This window comes from Lucilia sericata, unplaced genomic scaffold, assembly GCF_015586225.1.
Source record: "Lucilia sericata isolate MDLA Ls3-8-SP2 unplaced genomic scaffold, ASM1558622v1 Contig004710F_arrow, whole genome shotgun sequence".
NCBI lineage: Eukaryota > Metazoa > Arthropoda > Insecta > Diptera > Calliphoridae > Lucilia > Lucilia sericata.
The window spans coordinates 1,589-22,840 of NW_023997325.1; the positions used below are offsets into that span (position 1 = coordinate 1,589).

Genomic DNA, 21,252 nt, shown 5'->3' on the forward strand with positions numbered 1-21,252 from the left:
ACTAACTAACTAACTAACTAACTAACTACTAACTAACTACTAACTAACTAACTAACTAACTAACTAACTAACTACTAACTAACTAACTAACTAACTAACTACTAACTAACTAACTAACTAACTAACTAACTAACTAACTAACTAACTAACTAACTAACTAACTAACTAACTAACTAACTAACTAACTAACTAACTAACTAACTAACTAACTAACTAACTAACTAACTAACTAACTAACTAACTAACTAACTAACTAACTAACTAACTAACTAACTACTAACTAACTAACTAACTAACTAACTAACTAACTAACTAACTAACTAACTAACTAACTAACTAACTACTAACTAACTAACTAACTACTAACTAACTAACTAACTAACTAACTAACTAACTAACTAACTAACTACTAACTAACTAACTAACTAACTAACTAACTAACTAACTAACTAACTAACTAACTAACTAACTAACTAACTAACTAACTAACTAACTAACTAACTACTAACTAACTAACTAACTAACTAACTAACTAACTAACTAACTAACTAACTAACTACTAACTAACTAACTAACTAACTAACTAACTAACTAACTAACTAACTAACTAACTAACTAACTAACTAACTACTAACTAACTAACTAACTAACTAACTAACTACTAACTAACTAACTAACTAACTAACTAACTAACTAACTAACTACTAACTAACTAACTAACTAACTAACTAACTAACTAACTAACTAACTAACTACACTAACTAACTAACTAACTACTAACTAACTAACTAACTACTAACTAACTAACTAACTAACTAACTACTAACTAACTACTACTAACTAACTAACTAACTAACTAACTAACTAGACTAACTAACTAACTAACTAACTAACTAATACTAATACTACAACTATAACTAACAACTAACCTAACTAACTAACTAACTAACTACTAACTAACTAACTAACTACTAACTAACTAACTAACTAACTACTAACTAACTACTAACTAACTAAACTACTAACTAACAACTACTAACTAACTAACTAACTAACTAACTAACTAACTAACTAACTAACTAACTAACTAACTAACTAAACTAACTAACTAACCTAACTAACTAACTAACTAACTAACTAACTAACTACTAACTAACTACTAACTAACTACCTAACTAACTAACTAACTAACTAACTACTAACTAACTAACTACTAACTAACTAACTAACTAACTAACTACTACTAACTAACTACTAACTAACTAACTAACTACTAACTAACTAACTAACTAACTAACTAACTAACTACCTAACTACCTAACTAACTAACTAACTAATTAACTAACTACTAACTAACTAAGGAAAACATTGCCCTATTTCTAACTCTCGGGTGATACACAGGGTTATCAAATACGCGATCAGGAGTACCGAGAATAACTCAGCAAATGCATCGATAGCATTAAAAGCCTGAAACCCAAAAGACGTTAGAGTCCTTGAAGTTCCAGAACACCAACATCCACATGGATGACTAGTCTATCATCCCGGCCGAAGGTTACGTTCATGACATTCTTATCATCAGCATTATCGCGGTCTCCCTAACTTGAGAAAGCGGGTTATAAGCTGTTATGTCTATTGTACACCATTTGTATAACAAGTTCAGGGATTAGCATTAATTGGCACTTTAGAATTATTAGGCACTGAATTATTATCGACCCTCATGCATTGAGTGTGTATTTTGGAGATTAAGAACATATGGACATGCGATGATTATAAGACTTACAGCCCTTACTCTTAAACCAAACTGCTGATTATTCTACTCCACATATGGACTTTAATAAAATATTTAGAGTCGGAATTCCGTCCCAATAGCTAGTGGTCTAGGGGTTGCACCAGCGCCAAGGTATTTTTTAAAATAAATTTGTTATAAAAATCTCGTATTGTCTGGCTAAAATATTTCCAAAAATTACAGCCTATAACGTACTACATGACCTTAATAATCGTTAAAATACAACGATAGCCATTTAAGAACTACTTTCGAATATACATCGTTTAATAATGTATATCACTGTTGTAATAAAATTCTACAACTTTCGTTGGCATCTCTTCACTATAGATCTTGGGCCCTATAAGGGACTTTTTTCCTAATTTTTTTTAAAGCCCAAGAATCTCTTTAAAATATTGATATATGTACTATGTATGAAACTATTTAAAAAGTGAATGGATTAAGGATCGGTCAAGTCCCTAAAAAAACAGTTTAGGAAAATTACTTTTATGTAATTTATAACGTCAGGGCGTTTCTTTTCGTAAACATTATTTTACAAAAATTTTATTTCATAAAGCAATTAAATTTCAAATAATACTTTAATAGTTTTTAATATTTCTCCCAACTAAAACCTCCTTAAGAATCAACAACTAAAGGCACCAATAACAAACACAACAGAATATTGATTATTTTAAAAAGAACAGTTTTAAAAACAACTTAAACCTTTTGCCCTCTCAACAGCCTCTGCAAAAACCCAAGTTGCAGAGAGAAAAAAAAACTAAACTTTGTGACAACATCAAATGGCACACGGCCAGGTCAAGTAGTTAAAAGTCAGTTATTGCCAAAACAAAATTTAAACCCAAAAATGGAAAAAAGAACCATATAAAATGTGTTTTGAATGAAACACGTATATAAGAGAACAATAACAACAACTACACTTAAAGAAATTTTTAGCAACAGCCAGATTTGATTGTAATACTCATTCATTCAGAACATTTTTTCTTTTTGCAAAACGAGGGCTGTTTAATAAACCAAAACATTGCTATTATAAATGTTGCAATATATATAAATTAATTTCGAAAACAACCCTCCTAAGAAATTGTGTAATATCAATACTAACGCCATATATGTTTACATTTCCGGTATACAATTTCAAAATAGAATTTTACAGCAATATGCATAAATTATTATTTTTTTTTTTATATAAAAAATATATTTATAAAAAAACAAATTTCTTTAAAAAGAACAACAATTATTGTTGTTATTTTGTGCATGAGTTTTTAATTGTTATAAATTTATTTTCTCAAAAACATTTTGAAATTATTGTCACATACCTCGCAGGCACATTTAAAGCATTTGGAATTTTTTATGGCAATTTGAACTTCTTCACCTTCATTGGCACACGATTGCAAAATACCTGTAATAAAGAGAACAAACACAAAAAAAACCATTTTAATATTTTTTATTGTTATTAAATTATTTTTTGTTTTTCATTTTCTTATTTTGTAATTTTGTGTTAGATTATAATAAGAGATAAAATTGTAAAAGATAACATTAGAATAATGGAATTTTTGTTTAGAATTTATGGCGAAATTTGGCAGAGTTGCTATATGTTTGTTAAACATTACTGTAACTATTAAAATAGAAATGTTTAAAATATAAAATCCATAACGAACTTGTGCGATCGGCACCCTTAGCCATTAAAAGTCGATCAGCTATTTACATAAACCTACGAAGAATATCAAAGAACTTCCCGAGATTAAGTATATTCAAAACAAAAGTTTTAATCAATAGATTATTAACTTAAGAAGCTTACTACTATACGATCAAGTTACTAATTTAAGATCATATCTCATTGATCAGCAAACACACAGACATCACTTACTACACTCTTCTTCTATATATAAGTTGCTAAATACTTTCCGGGCAGTGATTTCCACTAACGACCTGGTTGGCTCTAATTCATCACCGATGTACTCTTTGTAAACGAGGGAGAAAATAATCGTCATTTTGTAAGCAAGAGAGTGGACCAAACAACCAAAATTAAGCTTTTTGTATGTCTCTTCATAATCTATGGGGTGACGATTAACTTCCTCGTAGGACTAGCACATGTTAAAATAGCTAGTGACCGGAGCAGTCGGTGGCTAGGGGTTGTTGTTGCTGTCGTAACAACTTAAACTATACAATTCTTAATCCGGGGTTTCTGTATTTAGGTTTAAGCCAAGAAATTGGGCTACTTTTACAGGGTCAGTCCATAAATACATTGGGCTAACCTGCAAGACATATGTTGGGGACGGCACGGTCTATGCGGGGCCAGTAGGCATTGAGCCTGTTGCCCCATCCCGATCTCAGTTGTGCTAGAGCAACTCTTGTTTTCCGCGGCAGGTTCTTCTGTTATAGGCGGTGGACGGCCCCCAAGAATGACTTTCATGCGGTAACCTGAAACCGCGGTATTGATGGCGTCTATATGAATGCCGTTCAAAGCTGCTGTAAACGAACTACGATACGAGGGATCTTGCACATATCTTCGTATGATTATCTCCTCGTATAAACGAAGGCCCTTCCTGACATATGTACATCGGGGGAGCATTCAACTGTGTTATGTTAAAGTTGGGAAGACTTCTCCGGTGACATTCCAGAAGGAACTGTTTAGTCAGCATGACATTTTGTTCCTTGATTGGGAGGACCTGGTTAGGACTAAACCTAAGTGGTATAATAAATAGGTAGTTCGGGACTGTGCTTACGTTAGTACCGCCGTGTTAGCCTAAACCCAGGGTGCTCTTTTTCAACCACACCAAAAACCACCACTGCTGCGTGATTGGCAAAGTATGCTCAGGTGACAACTTTCCAACACACAACTTTGCCGGATCAAGCACTTTGCTTAAGTATTCAAAGTGGCCTCTCTGAGGCATTAAAGGCATTTCTTGACAGAGCGGCAATGACCAATAAGTGAGAAGGTGCACACGAGTCAGAGCATTGGTATGGTCTCTATTAATTCGACAACAGCTCGAAGTATACACAAAAATCCTTTTATACATACATGTGTATATCTGCAGACTCTCCACGATATGAACAAGTATAGTCAGATTTGTCGTAAAGCAAAACCACCGATTATTCTATTACCATATGTAAGTGCGCCCACTAATCATACAGATACAACATCAGGACTTTAACTAACATTCTCTTATCGCGAGATCCCTAAAGGGTCCTCACCAACAACTAGATAGAAAAAGTACTGAGTGAAAATGGTTCTCTTGGTGACAGGTAAGGAACTATAGTAAAGCCTTGAGATGAAAACTCCTTCAGCTTAAGGTCCCATACCTGAGTTACTCACTATTCCCGGAAATTGCAATAACATGTCTTGAGAAAATTATATACATATGTATGTGTAATTCCACCATTCAATTCTGAATCTATATGGATAAAGAAGTCTTAAGTCCCAGATAATTAAAGATTCCAATTTTAGATTATTCTATCAGTGATGAATCAATATAATGAGGCTTCGCGGCGCTAAAGGGAATCAAGGACCGATTTAAAAGAACTTCAATAGAATTCATATTTAGAACAAAATCAGAATGTAAAACTAATTTCAATAAATTAAAGAAACCGATGGATTTACTAATAGCTTTACAATGACTGAGAAAATAAACTTAAACGGATTATTATAACTTAAGGTAGGTGTGGAATTAATTTTTTTTAGTTTGTTGTTGGTTATTTTATAAAAAAAACCTCTTTGGTGGTCTTAAATTTAATTTCCTTATACATAGATTTCATGATCTATTAACGAGTATTTAACTGAAGTTTTTCAAGTGGCAACGTTAATTTTGTTTTTTTTTTTTTCATTTACAACCAAAACATGACATTTTGATTTCATTTGTAATGGGTTTGTGAAATTTGTAGCGCTTTTTATACTTAATCAGACAAAAAAAGAAATGAGAGCGAATATACAACACTAAATCAACACGATTTACTATATACAATAAAGTGGAGTAAGTAATTTTAAATAATACGGAAAAAAATGTGTAGAAAGACAAATATAAAAGAAACCATTTTCAGACACACTTATTGTAAACCACTGTCTATGAACAGTGAAGATCAAAAGGTTTTAATTGTATAACAAAAAGTTTAACATTGTACAGCGATTCATCTAATAGTAGTATAGGTATAGTATGTATAGTTATATGTATAGTATAGTATAGTCGTATATAGTATAGTATAGTATCGTCTAGTATAGTATAGTATCGTATAGTTAGTATAGTATAGTAGTCGTTAGTATGTCATCAGTATAGTATGTATAGCTACGTCTAGCTCGTCGTTCGTCTAGTCTAGTCTAGTCGTATCGTCTCGTCTAGTCTTAGTCTCGTCCTCTTCTACGTATCGTATAGTTGTATCGTCTAGTCTTACCCGTCTCGTATAGTATAGTCTCGTATCGTCTCTGTCTAGTCTCGTCTAGTATCGTCTCGTCTAGTCTCCCGTCTAGTTCGTCTCGTCTCGGTATCGTTAGTACGTCTCGTCTCGTCTGTATAGTTCGTCTCGTTCTGTATCGTATGTTCGTCGTCTCGTCTCGTCTCGTCTCGTCTCGTCTCGTCTCGTCTCGTCTCGTCTCGTCTCGTCTCGTCCTCGTCTCGTCTCGTCTCGTCTCGTCTCGTCTCGTCTCGTCTCGTCTCTCTCGTCGTCTCGTCTCGTCTCGTCTCGTCTCGTCTCGTCTCGTCTCGTCTCGTCTCGTCTCGTCTCGTCTCGTCTCGTCTCGTCTCGCGTCTCGTCTCGTCTCGTCTCGTCTGTCTCGTCTCGTCTCTCGTCTCGTCTCGTCTCGTCTCGTCTCGTCTCGTCTCGTCTCGTCTCGTCTCGTCTCCGTCCTCGTCTCGTCTCGTCTCGTCTCGTCTCGTCTCGTCTCGTCTCGTCTCGTCTCGTCCGCGTCTCGTCTCGTCTCGTCTCGTCTCGTCTCGTCCTCTTCGTCTCGTCTCGTCTCGTCTCGTCCCGCTCGTCTCGTCTCGTCTCGTCTCGTCTCGTCTCGTCTCGTCTCGTCTCGTCTCGTCTCGTCCTCGTCTCGTCTCGTCTCGTCTCGTCTCGTCTCGTCTCGTCTCGTCTCGTCTCGTCTCGTCCGTCTCGTCTCGTCTCGTCTCGTCTCGTCTCGTCTCGTCTCGTCTCGTCTCTCGTCTCGTCTCGTCTCGTCTCGTCTCGTCTCGTCTCGTCTCGTCTCGTCTCGTCTCGTCTCGTCTCGTCTGTCGTCCTCGTCTCGTCTCGTCTCGTCTCGTCTCGTCTCGTCTCGTCTCGTCTCGTCTCGTCTCGTTCTCGTCTCGTCTCGTCTCGTCCTCGTCTCGTCTCGTCTCGTCTCGTCTCGTCTCGTCTCGTCTCGTCTCGTCTCGTCTCTTCTCGTCTCGTCTCGTCTCGTCTCTCGTCGCTCGTCTCTCTCCGTCTATTCTCTCTCTCTCGTCTCGTCTCGTCTCGTCTCGTCTCGTCTCGTCTCTCTCTCTCGTCTCGTCTCCTCGTCTCGTCTCGTCTCGTCTCGTCTCGTCTCGTCTCGTCTCGTCTCGTCCTCGTCGTCTCGTCTCTTCTCGTCTCGTCTCGTCTCGTCTCGTCTCGTCTCGTCCTCGTCTCTCGTCTGTCTCGTCCTCGTCTCGTCTCGTCTCGTCTCGTCTCGTCTCGTCTCGTCTCGTCTCGTCTCGTCTCGTCTCGTCTCGTCTCGTCTCGTCTCGTCTCGTCTCGTCTCCTCGTCTCGTCTCGTCTCGTCTCGTCTCGTCTCGTCTCGTCTCGTCTCGTCTCGTCTCGTCTCGTCTCGTCCCGTCTCGTCTCTCTCGTCTTCTCGTCTCCCTTCCTCGTCTCGTCTCGTCTCGTTCTCTCTCGTCTTTCGCTCGTCTCTTTCGTCGTCTTCTTCTCGTCTCGTCTCGTCCTCGTCTCGTCTCTCTTTCGTCCCTCGCTCGCCTCTGTCTCCCTTGTTTGGCGCTCGTCCCCGCCCCTCTGGTCTTCGCTCGTTTCTCGTCTCGTTTCTCGTCCTTTTCTTCTCGTTTCTCGTTTCGTTATCTCTTCTCGTTTCTTCGTCTCGTTTCTCGTTCTTTATAGTCTAGTTTATAGTCTAGTTTATAGTCTAGTTTATAGTCTAGTTTATAGTCTAGTTTATAGTCTAGTTTATAGTCTAGTTTATAGTCTAGTTTATAGTCTAGTTTACAGTCTAGTTTATAGTCTAGTTTATAGTCTAGTTTATAGTCTAGTTTATAGTCTAGTTTATAGTCTAGTTTATAGTCTAGTTTATAGTCTAGTTTATAGTCTAGTTTATAGTCTAGTTTATAGTCTAGTTTATAGTCTAGTTTATAGTCTAGTTTATAGTCTAGTTTATAGTCTAGTTTATAGTCTAGTTTATAGTCTAGTTTTTAGTCTAGTTTATAGTCTAGTTTACAGTCTAGTTTACAGTCTAGTTTATAGTCTAGTTTATAGTCTAGTTTATAGTCTAGTTTATAGTCTAGTTTATAGTCTAGTCTATAGTCTAGTCTATAGTCTAGTCTATAGTCTAGTCTATAGTCTAGTCTATAGTCTAGTCTATAGTCTAGTCTGTAGTCTAGTCTATAGTCCAGTCTCTAGTTATAGTCTAGTTCATAGTCTAGTCTATAGTCTAGTCTATAGTCTAGTCTATAGTCTAGTCTATAGTCTAGTCTATAGTCTAGTCTATAGTCTAGTCTATAGTCTAGTCTATAGTCTAGTCTATAGTCTAGTCTATAGTCTAGTCTATAGTCTAGTCTATAGTCTAGTCTATAGTCTAGTCTATAGTCTAGTCTATAGTCTAGTCTATAGTCTAGTCTATAGTCTAGTCTATAGTCTAGTCTATAGTCTAGTCTATAGTCTAGTCTATAGTCTAGTCTATAGTCTAGTCTATAGTCTAGTCTATAGTCTAGTCTATAGTCTAGTCTATAGTCTAGTCTATAGTCTAGTCTATAGTCTAGTCTATAGTCTAGTCTATAGTCTAGTCTATAGTCTAGTCTATAGTCTAGTCTATAGTCTAGTCTATAGTCTAGTCTATAGTCTAGTCTATAGTCTAGTCTATAGTCTAGTCTATAGTCTAGTCTATAGTCTAGTCTATAGTCTAGTCTATAGTCTAGTCTATAGTCTAGTCTATAGTCTAGTCTATAGTCTAGTCTATAGTCTAGTCTATAGTGTAGTCTATAATCTAGTCTATAGTCTAGTCTATAGTCTAGTCTATAGTCTAGTCTATAGTCTAGTCTATAGTCTATTCTATAGTCTAGTTTGTTTGTGATCTGCCTTTTCTCCCCCACTGTAAATTTTAGATATGTGTGAGTGTGTTGAGTGTTTTGTATCGTACTCTATACAAGTACCACACTTATTCGCTAAATATGTACAACACTCTATCCGCCAGTACTATTTATTTAAGATTTCTATAGTTTGTAATTTGTTTTATGATCTTTCTGTACGAATGTCTTTCATTTCATGTCTACGAGTCTACATTGTGTGTCTTGTTATAGGATTTTTTTGTCTTCATTATTTATTTATTTATTAAAGAAAAACAACTACAACAAAGAAATGTAACAGAAAGAAACCAAACATGGAAAAAGTTAAGCGCCACTTCAAAGGTTAAATAAAACCGCATAATCATACAAAAAAAAAATTAACTAAACTAAATAAATAAAAAAACTTTGAGAGAAAAAAATCATTGTGCGTTTTCTTTGTTTTCTTTTCTTTAAAATCAACAATTGTGTTCGTTATAAAAATTATACTTCAATATTGAGAGTTAAAAACCGCCTACATGTCTGCTAAACATTGGAAAGGAAAGTTTATGCTGGAGATCCATGGAGATCATAAAATCAACAACAACAGTACAATAGACGCCACCACACACACACAAATACACTTACGATAAAACACTGAAATATTACACAAACAAATAAATAAACAAACAGGAAAAATTATTTGAAATTTGGTTGATTTTAAGCCGCATTTACCACAATGTTACATACAGATACATACATATTTATAAAACATACATCAATATAATTGTTTAATAGGCTGCATGCCACAATAAAAAACACTAAATAAAAACACGCAGGCAGACACACTTCATAATACTGATAAGATTTTTTTTTTTTGTTTGAAAATTTCTTTAACCAAAAAACATGTACCCTACTGTTTTATGGAAAAAAAGTTTGAATTATTACAGTAATATGATACTGGTGGAAACACATTTTTATTTAAAATGAAACACTTTAGTGTAAGAGGTGTTCAAATATTTAGCTACGAATCAACGGAGGGTGTGTTAAATTGTTCATAACATTTGCCTTTCATAGACTAATCTTTTACTTGGTCTAAAGAGCGGACTAAAACACTAATAATTAGTGTAGGCTACAGACTAGACTATAGTTTAGCTAATAGCTTGACTATAGTTTAGTTATTAACTTCGACTATAGTTTTAATGTAGTTTAGTCCATAACCTTTTCTCTAATCTATAGTATAGACTACAGCTTAGTCTAGTCTAGACTATAGTTTAGTTGAAAATCTAGACTATAGTCTAGAATATAGTTTAGTCTAGACTATAGTTTAGTCCATAATCTTGATTAAAGTTTAGTCTATAATCTTGACTCTAGTTTAGTCTATAGTCTAGACTAAAGTTTAGTCTATAGTCTTGCCTACAGTTTAGTCTACAGTCATGACTACAGTTTAGTCTACATTCTTAACTATAGTTTAGTCTATAGTCTTGACTATAGTTTAGTCTATAGCCTTGACTATAGTTTAGTCTATAATCTTGAGTATAGTTTAGTCTATAAACTTGACTATAGTTTAGTCTATAATTTTAACTATAGTTTAGTCTAAAGTCTTGACTATAGTTTAGTCTATAATCTTGACTATGGTATGGCCTATAATCTTGACTATAGTTTAGTCTATAGACTTGACTATAGTGTAGCTTATAGTCTTGACTATAGTCTTAACTAAAGTGTAGCTTATAGTCTTGACTATAGACTTGACTATAGTGTAGCTTATAGTCTTGACTATAGTTTAGTCTATAGTCTGGACTATAGTTATTCTAGTCTTGACTATAGTTTGGTCTACAGTATTGACTACAATTAAGTTTATAGTCAATACTATATAAGTCTATAGTCAATACCTATAGTTTCGACTATAGTCATGATTATAGTTTAGTCTATAGTCTTGACTATGGTTTAGTCTATAGTCTTGACTATAGTTTAGTCTATAATCTTGACTATAGTTTAGTCTATAATTTTAACTATAGTTTAGTCTAAAGTCTTGACTATAGTTTGTCTATAGTCTTGACTATGGTATGGTCTATAGTCTTTACTATTGTTTAGTATATTATATTGACTATAGTTTAGTCTTTAGACTTGATTATAGTGTAGCTTATAGTCTTGACTATAGTGTAGCTTATAGTCTTGACTTTAGTTTAGTCTATAGTCTGGACTATAGTTATTCCATACTCTTGACTATAGTTTAGTCTACAGTATTGACTATAATTAAGTCTATAGTCAATACTATATAAGTCTATAGTCAATACCTATAGTTTCGACTATAGTCTTGACTATAGTTTAGTCTATAGTCTTGACTATGGTTTAGTCTATAGTGTTGACTGTAGTTTAGTCTATAGTGTTGACTATAGTTTAGTCTATAGTCTTGACTATAGTTTAATTTATAATCTTGACTATAATTTGGTCTATAATATTGACTATAGTTTAGTCTATAATATTGACTATAGTTTAGTCTATAATATTGACTATAGTTTAGTCTATAGTCTTGACTATAGTTTTGCCTACAGTCTTGACTATAGTTTAGTGTACAGTATTGACTATAGTTTAGTGTACAGTCTTGAATATAGGAGAGTCTATAGTCTTCACTATAGTTTAGTCTATAGTCTTGGCTATAGTTTAGTCTATAGTCTTGACTATAGTTTAGTCTATAGTCTTGACTATAGTTTAGTCTATAGTCTTGACTATAGTTTAGTCTATAGCCTTGACTATAGTTTAGTCTATAATCTTGACTATAGTTTAGTCTATAGTCTTGACTATAGGTTAGTCTTTAGTCTAGAGTAGAGTTTGGTCTATAGCTTGACTATAGTTTAGTCTATAGTCTTGTTTATAGTTCAGTCTATAGTCTTGGATATAGTTTATTTGACTAGATTTTGGTCTATGGTCTATATATAGTTTAAAACTATAGTCTAGACTCTAGACTATAGTTCCGTAAATAGTCTAGACTATAGTTCTGTCTATAGTCTATTTTAGACTATAGTTTATTTAACCTATAGTTTTGCCTGTAGTCTACACTACAGATTAGCCTATAACCTATAGGGTGTTACTATTTCGTATATCCCTTCAGTACACATTTATGTACCTTTTTCCCCATTTTTTTGAGAATGTATTCAAGTATCATTTAGTCAGTCAATCTTCCATAAACTTGTAAGAGGCCCACTTAATCTGTCATTTTAAATTCGACATATATTCGTATAAATAAGTTTAAAAAAAAACATAAATATTTTAAACAGATTTCTTTCACCATAGAACGTGTGCAAGCATTTAATTTATTTATATTTTTTTTACAAGTTTTTCTTTTTTTTCTGTATTTTAAATATTTTGTTGCCCCCTTCGAAACAAATTTACAATTTTAATATCGTTGATGTTAGTGTTGTTGCTGTTTTGTTAAATTTATTGTTTAAATTATAACTTTGTTTTCTCTCTCTCTCAAATGTTTATTGTTGTTTAATCTAAGATTTTGACAGCCAGTTTAAGATTTAGTATTCATAAATTTTATTTGAAATCAACGTATAAGTTTAATTTTATTTATTTTTTTTAGCTTGTTTTTTCAATTTTTTTTTTTTTGGTGGAAAATGTTTATTGTAATGAAATGTTTTGTATAATATGTATGTAAGTATAGCTAGAGAATATGCATATAATATGCATTTAATATGCATACATTATGCATTTAACAACATTTTATAATGCATCCATCTGGTTAAAGTTCAAATAAACACTTGGTCTTTTTCATTGCATTACCGGGGAATATCGTAATGAAAAGAAGGTCTATAAATTTTAATATGAATAAATTTTTCGTTTTTTAAGGAAATATACACGCAATGAGTTGAAGTATAATGAACAGAGAAATAAGTTTAAATAAACATTTTGTTAATAATTTGTAATTTTAGACAAATGAATATAAATTTGTACTATTTACTATATGTGAAATGTTAAGTAGTAAATTAATATAGTAACAGAGACAAGATGTCTGCTGTTAAAGTGGGGAAGCGTTTATGCCTAATTGGTAAGTGTTAGATGACTTTTCTTTTTGTAAGCAAATGAAAGTGAGCATTTTTTTAGTTGAAATTCCAAAATTTTAAACTCCTAAATAGAAAATCTCCTCTAATTTGAAGATTTTAGGATTACTAAAGCCCAAAACTAGGTCAGTCGACAGGCAAGACCGTAGTAGTCAATAGACACTAAGATAGTTTAGTCAAAAGTCAATCTATGTATTTACATAGTTATGTCTATTTTGTACTATATATAGTCCATAGTCTTTACCAGTAAATCAGTTCAGTCGTAATTTATACTATAATCTGAAGTGTAGGTTAGGCTATATTTAGTATATAGTATAGATTATAGTCTACTCTATAGTCTATAGTATACACTATAGTTTAGTCTATAGTCTGGAATAAAGGTTAGTCTGTAGTCTGGACTAAAGTTTAGTCTATAGTGTAATCTACAGTCTGGATTATAGTTTAGTATATAGTCTACGCTATAGTTTAGTCTCAACTAAAGTTTAACCTATAGTCTATTGTCTAAACTTTAGTTTAGACTATAGTGTAGACCATAGTTTAGTTTATAGTCTAGGCTATATGTAGTTTAGTCTGTACTATAGACTAAACTATTGTCAAGACTATATGTAATCTATATATTCTACATTATAGTTAAGTATAAGTATAGTCTAGACTATAGTTTAGTCTATAATATAGACCAAAGTATAGTAAGTCTATAATCTAGACTATAGTTTAGGATATAGTCTAGACTATGGTTTAGTCCAGATTATAGTATAGTCTACACTGTAGTTCAATCTATAATCTAGACTGTAGTCCAGTCTATAGTATAGACTATAGTTTTGACTATAGTTTAGTCTATAGTCTTGACTTTAGTTTAGTCTATAGTCTTGACTTTAGTTTAGTCTATAGTCTAGACTATAGTTTAGTCAATAGCCTAGACTTTAGTTTAGTCTATAGTCTAGAATATAGTTTAGTATATAGTCTAGACTATAGTTTAGTCTATAGTCTAGACTATAGTATACTATATAGTCTAAACTAGAGTTTAGTCTATAGTCTAGACTACAGTTTATTCTGTAGTCTAGACTATAGTTAATCTATAGTCTGGACTATAGTTTAGTCTATAGTTTAGTCTGTAGTCTAGGCTATAGTTTAGTCTATAGTCTAGTCTATAGTCTAGTATAAATTCTAGACTATAGTCTAGTCTATAGATGAGTCTATAGTCTAGATTATAGTGTAGTCGATAGTTTAGTCTATACTGTATACTATAGTTTAGTCTGTAGTCTGGACTATTGTTTAGTTTATAGTCTAGACTATAGTTTAGTCTATAGTCTAGACTATAGTTTAGTGTATAGTCTAGACTATAGTTTAGTCTATAATCTAGACTATAGTTTAGTCTATAGTCTAGACTATAGTGTAGTCTATAGTCTAGACTATAGTGTAGTCTAAAGTCTAGACTATAGTGTAGTCTATAGTTTAGTCTATAGTCTAGACTATAGTTAAGTCTATAGTCTAGGCTATAGGTTAGTCTATTGTCTAGACTATAGCTTAGTCTATAGTCTAGACTATAGTTTAGTTTAAAGTCTAGACCATAGTGTAGTCTATATTCTACAGTATAATGTAGTCTACAGTCTGGATTATAGTTCATTTTATAGTATGGGCTATTGTCAAAACTATAGTTAATCAATTGTCTATACTATAGTTTAGTCTAGACTATAGTTTTGTTTATAGTCTAGACTATAGTCCAGACTCTAGACTATTGTTTAGTCTACAGTCTATGCTATAGGTTAGTCTATAGTCTGGACTACAGTTTAGTCTATAGCGTAGGCTTTATTTTAGTCTATAGTTTTGGATTATAGTTTAATCTGTACACTGTTTAAACTATGTTTTGGTCTATAGTTTAGTCTATAGTATATTCTAGAGTCTAGAAAATAGTATAGTCTAGATTCTTGACTATAGTTAAGTCGTTAGCCTAGTTTAGTCTGTGCAAGATATAGATTATTACAATAAATAATTAACACGTTGACGTAAATGACTGCTAGAAAAATGCTCATAATCACACCCACTTTTTTTGGTAGATTTCCTAATTAAAATTTTATAAAATATTTTACCAAATATTTAAAGAAAATGTCGCTTAAATTAACCGCCTATCAAATAGACGTTTTTCATTAAACTTTAATTCTTATCTCTAATGTCACTAACTAAACACACTTGTTGAGTGAAGAAAAATGTAAACTTGATAAAACGTCTAACTATGTATTTGTAAGTTGTAGGAGGTGTCAGTCATTCAGTCATAATGTTACAATGTTGCTGATTGATGACCATTAAAGACACACCCTGTGTTTTAGTAAAAAAAAATTGATTTAAGACCAAAAACTTACGACATGTCTTATATCAACACTTTAAGATTTTAATGAACGAGTGCGTTCACATTAGAGAAATTTTTGAAAAAAATCGTAGATTTAAGTTTTTAATAAACATATTTTAAATTGGAAAATATTATAATAAAAGTTAATTTTCAAATATTTGTTAAGTGGGAACATATTGTAGGTTTTATAATTCTATTAAATTTCAATTATTTTGCTGTTGTTTATAAACTATAGCTTTTCTATACAGGTAGAGGGATAAGTAGTGGCAAAATGCATACGGCACGCGATCCATTTTGATTTTATAAAAATAAATAGTAAAATAACAACAATTTGTTTTAAAGTGATATTAAACTAGTGTTTATTTAAATAGAAAATATTAAATATTTGTTTTTTTTTTGCTTAATATAGAAACAAAAGAATAAATTTGTAATGAATTACTACATACTGTGTTGAAATCAATGACAAACTAATTTGAAAAGCAGTTAAATTCTATTTCCAATGCTGGTTTGCACATTATTATTTTTAAAGTGTTGTGTTAGTAAATAAGATTTTAATAATTTTATACACTTCACCACAGGCAATAAAATTTTGAAATATTAATTTGTGTATGAAGTATAATAGGGTGGCACTACTAAAAGCTGGCAAACATGAAATCATGACTTCTGTAAGGAGGAAGATAAGCACTGAAGCAACTGAAGAGTAAACATAGGGAGAGCGAGAAAATGATACACATACACATGCTTGCTGTAAGCTATGAAGCTGTTAAACGTCGAAGCAAATAGAGAGCTGGATTTCCGTCCCATTGAATGTATTTGTTTATTTGATTTTTTTTGTTCTCTTTAAAATACCATACAACTTTTCTATCAACAATAATTCAAAATTAATTTGTTTTCCTTTATTATTATTAAAGGTTGCATTACTCGTCCCTCCCACTGTGTAAATAATTTGTTTGATGATTTTCAATTATTCCGTTCGATTAGTTGTTGAGTGCATATTCACAAAAAAACAAGTACATAAAAACAATTGTATAAATACTAATAAAAAAATCAATAAAAATTGATTTTAATCAATGTACATTAATTAGCCTAAAGGGCTTGTTTAAACAATTTTCACAGCAGGACATTAAACAAGCCAATAAGTGTGTTTGCTTTGCTTTATTCTGGTCATAATTTTTACCAGTCATTGGGTGTAAATAACATGTATGTAGTGTTTTAAGAAAAAAAAAATACATTCCATAGAAATTATTTAAGTTTTTAAAAAGTTTTTTTTTTTTTTTTTGACTTGTGTAGCAAAGATTAATGATTAAGCACCAGAAAATTGGGAAGTTTAATTATATGGCGTCTTTAAAACAGGGTTGCAAGGGGACGAGTTATTAATCACATGTTTTTATTCAAAACTTCATTTAATATATGTATATTGATTTCACATAGTTTTTTTGTATAACTTAATACTTGATCAGTTTGATCAAATATTTGTGCAATCTGAAATCTTTCTTATGGCAATTTTCGAAAAAAAAATCTAAATTTTTATATCTTTGTCACATTTTCCACTTTCATTCTAGTCGTAGTTCTAGTTCAGTTCAGTTCAGTTCTAGTTCAGTTCTAGTTCAGTTCTGTTCTAGTTCAGTTCTGTTCTAGTTCAGTTCTAGTTCAGTTCTAGTTCAGTTCTAGTTCAGTTCTAGTTCAGTTCTAGTTCAGTCCTAGTTCAGTTCTAGTTCAGTTCTAGTTCAGTTCTAGTTCAGTTCTAGTTCAGTTCTAGTTCAGTTCTAGTTCAGTTCTAGTTCAGTTCTAGTTCAGTTCTAGTTCAGTTCTAGTTCAGTTCTAGTTCAGTTCTAGTTCAGTTCTAATTCAGTTCTAGTTCAGTTCTAGTTCAGTTATAGTTCAGTTCTAGTTCAGTTCTAGTTCAGTTCTAGTTCAGTTCTAGTTCAGTTCTAGTTCAGTTCTAGTTCAGTTCTAGTTCAGTTCTAGTTCAGTTCTAGTTCAGTTCTAGTTCAGTTCTAGTTCAGTTCTAGTTCAGTTCTAGTTCAGTTCTAGTTCAGTTCTAGTTCAGTTCTAGTTCAGTTCTAGTTCAGTTCTAGTTCAGTTCTAGTTCAGTTCTAAGTTCTAGTTCAGTTCTAGTTCAGTTCTAGTTCAGTTCTAGTTCAGTTCTAGTTCAGTTCTAGTTCAGTTCTAGTTCAGTTCTAGTTCAGTTCTAGTTCAGTTCTAGTTCAGTTCTAGTTCAGTTCTAGTTCAGTTCTAGTTCAGTTCTAGTTCAGTTCTAGTTCAGTTCTAGTTCAGTTCTAGTTCAGTTCTAGTTCAGTTCTAGTTCAGTTCTAGTTCAGTTCTAGTTCAGTTCTAGTTCAGTTCTAGTTCAGTTCTAGTTCAGTTCTAGTTCAGTTCTAGTTCAGTTCTAGTTCAGTTCTAGTTCAGTTCTAGTTCAGTTCTAGTTCAGTTCTAGTTCAGTTCTAATTAAGTTCTAGTTCAGTTCTAGTTCAGTTCTAGTTCAGTTCTAGTTCAGTTCTAGTTCAGTTCTAGTTCAGTTCTAGTTCAGTTCTAGTTCAGGTTCTAGTTCAGTTCTAGTTCAGTTCTAGTTCGTCTAGTTCAGTTCTAGTTCAGTTCTAGTTCAGTTCTAGTTCAGTTCTAGTTCAGTTCTAGTTCAGTTCTAGTTCAGTTCTAGTTCAGTTCTAGTTCAGTTCTAGTTCAGTTCTAGTTCAGTTCTAGTTCAGTTCTAGTTCAGTTCTAGTTCAGTTCTAGTTCAGTTCTAGTCAGTTCTAGTTCAGTTCTAGTTCAGGTCTAGTTCAGTTCTAGTTCAGTTCTAGTTCAGTTCTAGTTCAGTTCTAGTTCAGTTCTAGTTCAGTTCTAGTTCAGTTCTAGTTTCAGTTCTAGTTCAGTTCTAGTTCAGTTCTAGTCAGTTCTAGTTCAGTTCTAGTTCAGTTCTAGTTCAGTTCTAGTTCAGTTCTAGTTCAGTTCTAGTTCAGTTCTAGTTCAGTTCTAGTTCAGTTCTAGTTCAGTTCTAGTTCAGTTCTAGTTCAGTTCTAGTTCAGTTCTAGTTCAGTTCTAGTTCAGTTCTAGTTAGTTCTAGTTCAGTTCTAGTTCAGTTCTAGTTCATTCTAGTTCAGTTCTAGGTTCAGTTCAGTTCTAGTTCAGTTCTAGTTCAGTTTAGTTCAGTTCTAGTTCAGTTTCTAGTTCAGTTCTAGTCAGTTCTAGTCAGTTCTAGTTCAGTTCTAGTTCAGTTCTAGTTCAGTTCTAGTCAGTTCTAGTTCAGTTCTAGTTCAGTTCTAGTTCAGTTTCTAGTTCTAGTCTAGTCTAGTCAGTTCTAGTTCAGTTCTAGTTCAGTTCTAGTTCAGTTCTAGTTCAGTTCTAGTTCAGTTCTAGTTCAGTTCTAGTTCAGTTCTAGTTCAGTTCTAGTTTCAGTTCGTTCAGTTCAGTTCTAGTTCAGTTCTAGTTCAGTTCTCGTCAGTTCTAGTTTCAGTTCTAGTTCAGTTCTAGTTCAGTTCTAGTTCAGTTCTAGTTCAGTTCTATTTTTCATTTTCTATTCCAGTTCTAGTTCTAGTTCTAGTTCTAGTTCAGTTCTAGTTCAGTTCTAGTTTTTTCAGTTCTAGTTCAGTTCTAGTTCAGTTCTAGTTCAGTTCTAGTCAGTCTAGTTCAGTTCTATGTTCAGTTCTAGTTCAGTTCTAGTTCAGTTTAGTTCAGTTCTAGTTCAGTTATAGCTTCAGTTCTAGTTCAATTCGTAGTTCAGTTCTAGTCAGTTCTAGTTCAGTTCTAGTTCAGTTCTAGTTCAGTTCTATACAGTTCTAGTTCAGTTCCTAGTTCAGTTTAGTCATTTCAGTTCTCTAGTTCAGTTCTAGTTCAGTTCTAGTTCAGGTTCTAGTTCAGTTCTAGTCAGTCTAGTTCAGTTCTAGTTCAGTTCTTGTTCAGTTCTAGTTCAGTTCTAGTTCCAGTTCTAGTTCAGTTCTAGTTCAGTTCTAGTTCAGTTCTAGTTCAGTTCTAGTTCAGATCTAGTTCAGTTCTAGTCAGTCTAGTCAGTTCTAGTTCAGTTCTAGTTCAGTTCTAGTTCAGTTCTAGTTCAGTTCTAGTTCAGGTTCTAGTTCAGTTCTAGTTCAGTTCTAGTTCAGTTCTCATTCAGTCTAGTTCAGTTCTAGTTCAGTTCTAGTTCAGTTCTAGTTCAGTTCTAGTTCAGTTCTAGTTCAGTTCTAGTTCAGATGTAGTTCAGTTCTGGTTTAGTTCTAGTGTAGTTCTAGAAATGAGTAATATTTTACGTATGTGGTTTTCAGAAATTTCTTTGTCTATAAGTCTGAATATTTTTTTTCTCAATCCACTATAAAGTGTGTTACGAAGTATGTTCGTGGTCATAAAACAACAAAAAAGTGTTGGATTACAAGATTAAGAAAAAAAATTAAACTTTTAGTTTCCATTAGACAGATAACTTTATAGATAGTTAGAAAAACATGCATTTGCTGGGAACGAGAGAGGGAGGGGAGGTAGAGATATAAATAAATGTGGCACTTACCAGTTAAACTGTCAGCAGCCTTTACTGATGAAGTGTTGACAATACAGACAACTAGTAACAGCATCAAAGTCAATAAAAAATGCCGTCTATGACTGTGTCGTCTAAGACTTTGACATCGTCGATCACCACCACAATCATCACAATAATCATCAGCAGCAGCATCACCACAATTATTTCGTCTTCTTGTAATACTTGCAGCATGTGGCCATAATGATGTCGTATTTATTGTTGCAGTTGTTGTTGGAGTTATTGATTGTGTGTCTAGAGTTGGTGTTTTACTTGTGGTTCTCCATAAATTCCTTGAGATTATTTTACCAGAAATAATTGAGGAGGAACAAGAAGACAACGACCACAATGATGACAACAGGGATGACGACGACGACGATAATGATGTTGATGGAAAAATTTTACAAGACATAGAGAGATTTTTAATACTTTTCATAGGATTTGTTGATGTTGTGGCTGTTGTTGCTGTTGTATGATGTCTGTTGTTGTTTTGTGGTATAGACAATGTTTTTGTTGTTGTTGCTGTTGCTATTTGTGATAATGATAATGTTGTTGCCACTTTTTCTAAGGCAGCTGTTGATGTTACTAGTATAGCCTCTGTTGCTGACAAATCATTTCTCTCACTTGACTGTATTCTATTCCGTCGTCTTTTTGAATTTTTATCATTTTCCAAGGTAAACATTTTACTTTTTTTGCAATTTATTTGTTGTTTTGTGGCAGCCACCAAATTGTTATTCCTCTTGGCCAATTTCACCTCGCCGCCTATCTTAACGTTTTGCCTGCAATTTGAAATTAAACAAAATTTTCTTTTTAATTATTATTTTCAATCATTGATTTTTAGATTGATTTTGTGTATAAATTGTATTTTTCTTATTAAGTTTTAAATGATCGGACAGGTGTTTTATTGCTAAATTAAATTGTTAATTTGTTGTTGAAATAATATGGAAAAATTCATTATAAACAATTTGGTAATAAGGAAATTTACAGCGTATAAGATTTTCTTATAAATATAGAAAGTAATGGGTGGTATGGGGGATTTTATCGGGAAATTGATATAAGTCATTTTCGTTAATTTCATAGAAAGTTTCTTGTGAAGCAAGTGTTTATTTTTATCAATTTAAAGACTTTTTATCAAACTAATGACTTCATAATATTTTTTAAAAGAGTGGTTTTCTAAGGCATCCTACATACAACTGAACAAAGACTATCGACTAGACTATAGACTAGACTATAGACTAGACTATAGATTAGAATATAGACTAGACTATGGACTAGACTAGACTATACTAGACTATAGATTAGACTATAGACTAGACTAGACTATAGACTAGACTATAGACTAGACTATACTATACTATAGACTAGACTATAGA

The 21,252-nt window shown here is 32.9% G+C and overlaps 1 protein-coding gene across 1 annotated transcript; it reads right to left on the minus strand.

The window, feature by feature from the left end:
- Positions 1 to 2,211: 2,211 nt before the first annotated feature.
- Positions 2,212 to 20,654, minus strand: LOC119615270 (cell wall protein DAN4-like). Its single transcript, XM_037971344.1, has 2 exons — positions 19,874 to 20,654; positions 2,212 to 3,179 (listed from the first exon to the last, which is right to left on the minus strand). Exons 1-2 carry the CDS (start codon positions 20,559 to 20,561, stop codon positions 3,058 to 3,060), a joined length of 810 nt encoding a protein of 269 aa, XP_037827272.1. The 5' UTR covers positions 20,562 to 20,654; the 3' UTR covers positions 2,212 to 3,057.
- Positions 20,655 to 21,252: the final 598 nt, after the last annotated feature.

Bases quoted from the DNA above. Each gene is read 5' to 3' on its own strand.
- LOC119615270 (XM_037971344.1), bottom strand. From the start codon at position 20,561: ATGTTTACCTTGGAAAATGATAAAAATTCAAAAAGACGACGGAATAGA. The intron at 3,180-19,873 runs GTAAGTGCCACA...TCTTTATTACAG, and splicing joins GGCTGCTGACAGTTTAACTG to GTATTTTGCAATCGTGTGCC.